Source organism: Nestor notabilis, unplaced genomic scaffold (assembly GCF_000696875.1).
Source record: "Nestor notabilis isolate BGI_N333 unplaced genomic scaffold, ASM69687v1 scaffold33189, whole genome shotgun sequence".
NCBI classification, from domain to species: Eukaryota; Metazoa; Chordata; class Aves; order Psittaciformes; family Psittacidae; genus Nestor; species Nestor notabilis.
The window spans coordinates 49,201-58,092 of NW_009945614.1; the positions used below are offsets into that span (position 1 = coordinate 49,201).

The window sequence follows — 8,892 nt, forward strand, 5'->3', positions numbered from 1 at the left end:
TTGCAGTACATTACATGCAGAGCCAAGGGATCAGAGATCCTTCCACTGTATGCTTGCTGTGTTCTCCATACGTTTGCTGTTCTGGTATTTCCTCAGCTGCTTACTCAGAACCCTGTCCATGGTGGTCAGTTTTCACTCTTCCAAGAAAAATTATTAACTGCAAATTGCATTTGACTTGATTGTGCTGTACAGGTCTTACACTTGCTGAAAGCTTTGGCTTCCACACTGTTAAACACATGTATAAGCTGGTTTAACATCACACATATGGCATCTAACAAACTGCAGTAAGAGCTTTTTTCATGTGAATGCTGAATTAAAAGCAAGCCCACCAGCAGAGAAAATGAGCACGTCTGGATAGTTCTTACCCTCTATCAACCTAAAACCTATTGCAACTTTTTGTATCCATTCTTTCTAGGAACAAATTAATTTTTCTTCCACCTTCTCTGGGTGATCCTCCATTTGTTTCTATACATAAAAAATAACGTACAGCCCTAACTTATGAGCAACAAAAAAGGACTATTTCATCTGCCAGTAAACCTGTCAAGTTCCTTTATGTCATACCATTTGCACTGCAAACATACTAAGTTTTCATCCAAGAAAGAAATCTGGGATCGTCAATTAAGGACCTAATCATAAGAACTGCCAACAGCTGTAGTGAAAGGAGAGCTAATGCTGACTTTTATCTGAAGTGAGGCACTAAGAATGAGCTGTAGATAAAAGCTTTATTGTTTTTTTCCAGGGGAAAGCAGGTAAACTAAAAAAAAGAAAATAATTTAATCTAGTGAGTAATTTTTCTGTAAGTAGCAGGAGCAGTTTACTCTGTATTAAAAGGGCTATACAAATAGCCATCAAAAAGGGAGGAAACGCTCTTTGCTGTGTTTCACGCTAATCACATTTGTAACTGCTCGTGGCCACTTTTCTGTGATAAATATGGACATAGGTTACCAATAGAAAAACCAGGAACAACAGTGCTCTGAGCAACAAAAAGCTCCTTTCTTCAGAGAGAACAACTCCTGCAAAACCTTTTCAACTTTTTTTAAGTCTTCTGGCTGTTGACCTTCATGCTCCAACATCAGAGGTGGTGGTTGGGTATCTGTAGCAATACAGTTTGTTGTCTGCACCTCCACTCAATAGTAACTGATGAGGAGAAGAGAAAACTGTGATTAATAGCAGAACTAAACAAAATACCTACACACAAGTTGAGGACTGGTTTTCTTTCCTTTGAAGACAAAAAGAAATAATGAAAATGAGCTATTAATGTCTGACTAAAACCCAGATTTAAAGTGCAGAAGTAACTTTGTCTCTTAATCTCCGTCTAAAATTAGAAGTTTTGCAGGAAAATTTGTAAAGCTTTAACTGAGCACAGGAGCCACAATGAGAAACTAGAACATTAACAAAATGCTTTTGTCTCATTTTATACATGTGTGTACCACAATAAGTAGCAGAACAGCTTGCTATATAGTTTCCCCCCTTCTATGTGCACTGCCATATCCCAGCTGTCAGTTCCTGCTTCTGTCTTAAGTCTCCATGGCAGCAAACGGTACCTTGGAACGTGTATTTTCTCAGCAAGGTGTGGTACTATTCTCATGTCTCTCCTTGTTTGGAATTCAGTGTAACTCCCACTTAATCCCACAGATCTTAAACTCCCAGCCTCCTCCTTTACACAGTAGCATGGAGAAGTGCTGCAGTGTGTATGACAGTAACACCCAGTTATCAACCCAGTATCAACCACAGCACAGCTCACACTTCCTGTTCTATCTTTAAGCTTAAAAGGAAAAACAGTTCACAACTTTCAGCCCCCTTCCTAACCACCATGCATGTAAAGTGAGCAATCTGCTCTTCAGATTCTTACCCCTCCTTCTGTCCAGTCCACACACAAAACCTTGTCTTCATGAGCAGCCAAGTCATACAGAGGAGCTTTGCAACTGGTAAGAGACAGGTATTTACAGTCACTCATTTGAAGCTACATGAGCAATTACAGAAAACAACATTGGTCCCTGGAAGAAATACTATTGAACAGATGTGGTCTAGCAGGTATAAACGCTTTTGAAGAGTACAGCTATCTGCCACCTGTGATGCTTTCTCTGCTTTCTTCAGGGCTGATCAGATCAGTATTAACCTCTCCTACATCCCCAGAGAGAAAAGCAGCAACATTTTTTACCTGCTTGCAAACTTGACACTGAAATTTAATCAATCTGCTTGTCAGGAACAGTTTATTATATAGTTTCCTTCTTCCACATGTGAATGCTGTTTGACTGTGTGTGTTTTCCAGAAAAGCCATTTCTGTCTTCTGAATGCAAACTATTTCATTGCTTAGAAGTTTGTAATGAAAGGTCTAAAAAGAGTATCAAGTGAAACCTCACACTGTCAGGCAAAAATACATTCCTCAGAAAGAGAATGTATTTTGTTCCTTAAAATAGAGGAATGGTTAGCAGACCATCTGCTGTTCCTAATCCTAGTAGCAGTGTTATGGTTGCTGCCTCCTCATGTCAATCAGTGTTGCTGTTAATGCCAGGTAAGTCCCATACAGCCCTCTCAGATGTTAAGCCATGGGCCCTTGGGTAGACTACAGGTATTTCTCTCCCTTTTGACTCCTAAAACCTAGAGGGTTTTCACAAATGCCACAGAAGTTTCCAAGGAATGTATCAGACCGCTTTTGCTGTTTCATTACATTAACTGACCCTGTAAACTTGAATGCCTTTCAACAGCAAAGAACACATGTTTATTTTACCTCCTTGTGTCCCAGAGCTTCACAATGTTGTCCAGAGAACCAGAGATCAGCTGATGCTCATGGGTAGGTGACCACTTCACAGATGTCACCCAGCCTGTGTGAGATGTCAGAGACAGCAGAACCAAGGAGCCATCTGAACAAAAAAAAAGGATAAAAAGATTATCAGTAGATGCCAGCTGAAACCAACACTTTTAAGATGCATCAAACTTCAGTGAGAAAAGCAGTCAGCAACATATTTGTGTTCAAGGTAAGTTTTTCCCACCAGTAATTCTAACTTCAAAAATCAAAGAGAAAGCAAACATAAACAAAAGCCACACAAGTTCAGGGGAGGGGACAGGGACAACAAACCCAAACAACTCTCAAAGTGTATTTTCTTGTCGCTAGAGTCTTTTCAAAAATTTTGGGGAAAAAACCAAACAAAAACAAAACAAAAAATGCTTTTATTATTAACATGTAAGATGATGATACTGTTAAACTCTAATAGATTTATAGAAGCTAAACAAGAAAATGTGTCTATGAAATATATCTGGTAGGCTTAATCATAAGTTACCTGCAGTCCTGTCAGACATGGCACCGCTATATTGTAACAAAGTGACCGTTTCAGCTTAATGATGGTCTGACCAATTTAGGAAAAAAACCCTGATATCCCAAGCTGAGTTTTCGAAATTATCAGGTGAGAAATCACCATCTTGCACCAGGTTACAGAAAATAAGAGGTTAACTTTGTATTCAACCAAAGCCCCCACATGACTTGTTTCAAGCAGAGGGACCAGAGGACAGTTTGTGAGATGTCTCCCGACAGGGAGAAGTTCTGATTTTGAAAAAACACCTTTAAGAAGATGCATGTTTTAGCTCACCTTTGCTGCGAGGATCCCACAGTCTAATATGCCTGTCAGTGCTCCCGGATGCGAGGCGTCGACACAGGGGTGAGTAGGAAACAGAATTAAACACTTTGTTTCCTGTCTGTCAGGAAAGAAAACAGTAACTCTAAGAGAGGAGCTACTACTTTGCACAACTGCTCTCTTTGTGCTGGACTTCAGCTGAACCTGCAGATAAACTATCATGATCTCACCAGGGTTGATTTGAGATCTCCAGTCTCAGCGTCCCAGAGTTTAATGGTGTGGTCCCATGAAGCACTGCAAATTTCTTCAGCATCTATCCACAGCACAGAGGAGACAGCTTCTGTGTGGCCTGAGAGAGTTGCCAGGGGAGTCTGGAATTAAAAGGTCAGAGGAGATTAGATTGAATATCCTTTAAAAAATCCGTTCTTTTGACAAACGGAAATACGCGTTTGATCAGCCCGAGACATATCACCAGCAGTCTTTAGTCACTTTCAACAGAGAAATGACTTTAAGTGGCCTCACTAAAATAAGGTTCTGGACAAAACCTACCCTTGTTAGCCCCAGCTGTTCAGTTTTCTGCTTCTTCCGTGGTCTGTTAGCTGCTTCCTCCATTTCATCCTCTTCATCCGTAGGTACTATGACAGAAGACAGTCAGACTTGATCTAGAGGTTTTAGAATTGCATTTCCATGTAAGTAACTAAGTAAACCCTCATATTTACAGTCTATGTTTACCTGTCTATGATGCATGAGTATTTTAACCTTACACCTCTGATCGGGTCAGTATTATCTCCATTTTCAGTGAGAGTAAAATGAATACAAATTAAGTGATGCTCTCCAGGTCATGCAGTTTTAAAATGAAGTTGCAATGAATTTTTTAAGGCCCTCCTTACTCCAGTAAGTCAGGTGTGTGATAATACAGGCTTTCTTTTAGATACAATACCTACATAGACACTCTGAAACTGAAAGAATATGACTTGGAACAGTGAAAGAAAGCATTCGGATAAAGGATTAATCTACATTTCTAGAAAAGACCTGGTCATCTTACTGTCCTCGATGTTATGGTGTCAATAATAAACAGGAAGATAACCCAAACTTTTGATGTGTAAGCAATCTATACTCAAACCTGCACATTTACATAAATCCATTAAAAATAAATGAAAAAGGACTTTGTTCTGAATAAACATCAGCACACAGTTGATAACCATATCTGAAATTCTGTTACCACCAAAACAGTTACTTAGTATAGTGATGTACATAGCCTTACCAAAAAAGTTCTAGCATGCTTTTAATATTACAGACTTGACTTTTCTTAAAGAAGTAAATGGATATCTCTCTTTCAGGTTGTTTTCAGTACAGGTTTGGGGTTTTTTAAGAGCCAAGAATCCTATCTTATGCTTATCTTACCTGCAGACCAGATCTTTAACATCTTATCCCAGGATCCACTGCAGAACTGTATGAAAGAAATCATGTATTAAAAGTTGACCTAGACATACCTTGTAAACCATACTAAATACACTTCCTGCTTCAAAAATTAACCAATGGGCTATAACACATAAAGAACAGTGCAGAGCTCCTCAAAAAAACCCCAAGTGTTTGGCATTGATCAAATCATTCTTTTTCCCCCTCTGCAGGAAAAATATGTTTTTAAAAAAAATAATAAAAAAAAAAATCTTAATTTCCTTCAGCACCAAAAGGTTTTATTTTAACCCATCTGACAGTGAGTCAAGCTGGGAGTGATAACTCCACCTCTGGCGTGTGTGCTCTTAACTTGCTGAATTCCTTGATAAAGGGAAAGAACCTCTTCTACCACCTGCTTTTTCTGAGTACCAGACTAGGAATGTTTTTTCCCACCAAACCAACTGTGAAAATTTAGGCCAAATTTGAAAATACTTCATTATAACATAAAATTCACACGTGTTAAGATTTACTTAAACATTGAATTCACTCACAGAAGTCAAGAGCAGTAGTATAATGGCTTGTGCTCTCTGAAGTCACTCACCTTCAGCTTTTCATGATATTGGAGGCTAAGCACATCAGTGAAAAGAAGGCCTAGCATTGATGCAGCACTCATAATCCTCAATAACCACCATTCATAACAAGACTAGAAATCGGTGCGTCAGTCATAACAACTCGTACAAAAGTAACATGATGACTTTTGTCCCTATGCAGGGACAAAAAGATGAGGTTTTGAGATACGAGCGGTTAATATCCCAGAAGACAAAGGTTTCTCTCCAGGAGTCACTCACTTTAGTTCTCGTGCAATCAACAGCTATAGAGTCTACACTCCCAGCATGTCCCCTGCAGCAATGAAGGGCTTTCACTTTGTTTTTCTCCACGTTCCACTCCCACAGCAGCACAGTTTGGTCCATAGAAGCACTGAGTAATAGGCATGATAAACTATCTGAGGAAGAAAAAAAAAAAGCCATGCTCACCATGCTCACACCCACCTCAGCTCTCCAAAGTCTTTATAGTTTATATGCAATTATTCTAGTCAAAGAAGAAACAGCAGATAGATAGATAGATAGAAGCTCATGCACATGTCTCTTTACATCACGTTACCCTGCAAGTACAATTAAGATAAATGTACATACCAATACTTGCTAATGATGTCTGCAAGATAGATAGACAAGGTACATGTTAAACTAACTGTACTTGTTACTGTTAAAGGACTGTTTTACATTATGACTTAATTTCTACCATCACTGACAGACACAGAAATAATTGTAGCATTTACATAATTAAATATCCAGGGGTAAGGAATGCTGACATTCCTCCCTCAATAAATCAAACCATTACTACTCCCCTGATCTGTATACTGACCTTGCTTCACCCATGCCACATCCTTCACTACTTCTGTATGCCCAGCTATTGTCATGATGGACTTTCCTTCCAAAGACCAGATTCGAGCAGTCTGATCATAGCAGCCAGTTAATATCCTACAGAATTTGAAACATTGTCTTTAATAATGTTTTTTATGGAAAAACAAAAACAAAACCAAACCCCCCAAAAAAAACCCTCAACCAGAAACTTAAAAAATAATAGCATAATAACTGCTTAGACTTAAAATCACTTACGTAATTTGAAATAAAAGATAGTTCGTTGTTTGTGGTGTGTTACTAGAGGACATCAAAACATTTTCAAACCATTACTTAATATAGGAACATTGTCTAGTTGATTGGAAAATAAATGTGAAAATACAGTTAAAAAGGACAGTTATGGTGATTTGGTGTTTTTTTTTTTTTTAAGAAAAGCTCTGCATAAAGGGACACTATTGTATTTGTTACAAATTAATGTCACATTTGAAGTCAAGGGTTTAAGCTAGAAAGCAAGCTAAGGAATTCTTGCTGTCCTTTCAAGTGAAAGAATAGTAAACAGGATTTGTATTAGTAGTACCTCACGTTCGGTGACTTGCTGTTTTCTACTTGTATTAAAGTCACTGTCAGCATAAGGCATTAAAACTGAACTGCTTACAAAAGCAAGTAGCTGACTGACTTCACAGGTTAAAACAAAACAAAAACAGAGCAAAGAGGGGGTGAGAAAGGAATATTAAAGAGACAGAATACTGCTCCATTTGACACCACGGTGTCCTCTGCACACAAGAGGAGTAAGCAAGACAAAACTCAGAATGGGCTTAAGTGCGGTACCATTCTTCAGTGGCTTGAACTGAACTGATCCAGTCATCGTGGAAGATGCATTCCTCTGGCTGAGGGGCCATGTATTTCTCCACATACTCTATTTCCACCACTTCTTCCTGTGCTCACAGACAAAACATACTTATTTAGTGTGGGTTTATTTTTTTTAAGCAACAGCAGCAATATTTAACTCTAACATGGTGCAAATATACAAGCCTATTGGGCAAAGATCTTGGTATCCAAGTCCTTTGCCTCATGAGTGGAGTTACACTGTTCAGAAAAAAAAAAGTGTCTAAACTATATTATTTTCAGTATTTTTGTCAAACCACTATTGATAGCAAGCTGGAAGCAAAAGCAAGTAATTTCTTGGGTTCCTCCTCTTCTGTATTTACCCACATAAAACTGCTGTCTAAAATATTTTGTAATATTTCCTAAAGGTAATAATAACCTCCCTCATTATCCTCCAATGTAACAGAATAGGAGACAAAGATATATTAGTGATGAACTGAATAAGACAAGAATTTCCCCTCTGAACTGTATACAGACAACTGACTGGATGATTATGTTCTTATGCTGCTCATAGTCTCTAATCACTTTGCACTCCAGCATGGATTTAAAAATACAGGGAAAGTCAGAAAAGGAATAAAACTGAGCAAGGAACTCTAGCTAGTCAGGATGACAGTGTAATACCTAAATCCGACTGAAGTAAACTGGCCAAGTCGGTTCTATTGCCCAAGATGGGGAGAAACTGAGTATGACTTACTGTGGAGATATTTTCCATTTCCATGTGCGTGACCAGTGGCATTCGCAAGAACTGCCCATTGATAAGGAAGTCAAATTCCACATATTTGTGATCTGCTGAAACAAATTAGGAAACATCCATGTTCAGGTGTCAGCACTTACTGGGCACCACCAAGAACAGCATCTCTTTTGAAATGTTCTTCTCTGTAGCTAAACCACAGTGGTGCTTCACCACTGTTCTGTATGGGGCTCGCCAGTGCTAGCTCACATCTTTATCCCTGCTAGTTATAGCCTTGTATTTGAGGCAGCAACAGGTAAATCCTAAGAAATTTTGGTCCATGTTTCTCCCTCTGTAATGGCACAATTGACAAAGGCCCCATATTTTCAACAAAAGCACAGCTTTGTGCACTAGTTTTCTATTCCAGGTTGTTTGCGATCTCATGAGTTAAAAGCAACTTGCAGAATCTCAGCAGTTTGAGATACAGTTAGTCTAGTTTCTTGTAGAAAATGGGACTCTTTAACATTTTGTTGTCTTTCCCCTTAAAATCTTTCAAGTCAGTCAGGCCCATGTCAGCTGGCATTGACAGAATGGTGAAGCTCTTCTCAAAGGCTTTCCTAACAAACCAACCTTTGGTTTCTTTCATTAGTTCTGCCAGGTTGAGGAGAGTACTTCCATTCCCATCTGCTGGGGCTGCTTGGTCTGTGGTGCTGGGCAAACACTACTCCAGCCTTTCTCCTGGGACTGCCCACCAGCACTGGTATCTGATGGGTTTCGGATTAAGTTCAAAGCATGCCTTACTCCGGATAGCCACACCAGAACTGAAGGGCAGGAGCAGCTCAGGCTGAGGGTCCTGCGGTACCAGGGTGCCGCTTCTGACTTTGACAGCACGTTTCCTTGGCCCGGCCTGCCCCGAGCCGTCTCGCTTGCAGCCCCATGCACTACAACG

At 39.4% G+C, this 8,892-nt stretch overlaps 1 protein-coding gene across 1 annotated transcript; it reads right to left on the minus strand.

Annotated features, from left to right (window-relative positions):
• Window positions 1-885: 885 nt before the first annotated feature.
• Window positions 886-8,056, minus strand: WDR12 (WD repeat domain 12). Its single transcript, XM_010022941.1, is given in 11 exon segments — window positions 886-1,137; window positions 1,853-1,925; window positions 2,732-2,864; window positions 3,588-3,693; window positions 3,803-3,943; window positions 4,122-4,207; window positions 4,977-5,022; window positions 5,819-5,973; window positions 6,393-6,508; window positions 7,217-7,323; window positions 7,968-8,056. Coding segments are annotated over 11 exon segments (1,257 nt in total). The 5' UTR covers window positions 8,010-8,056.
• Between the last annotated feature and the right edge of the window lie 836 nt (window positions 8,057-8,892).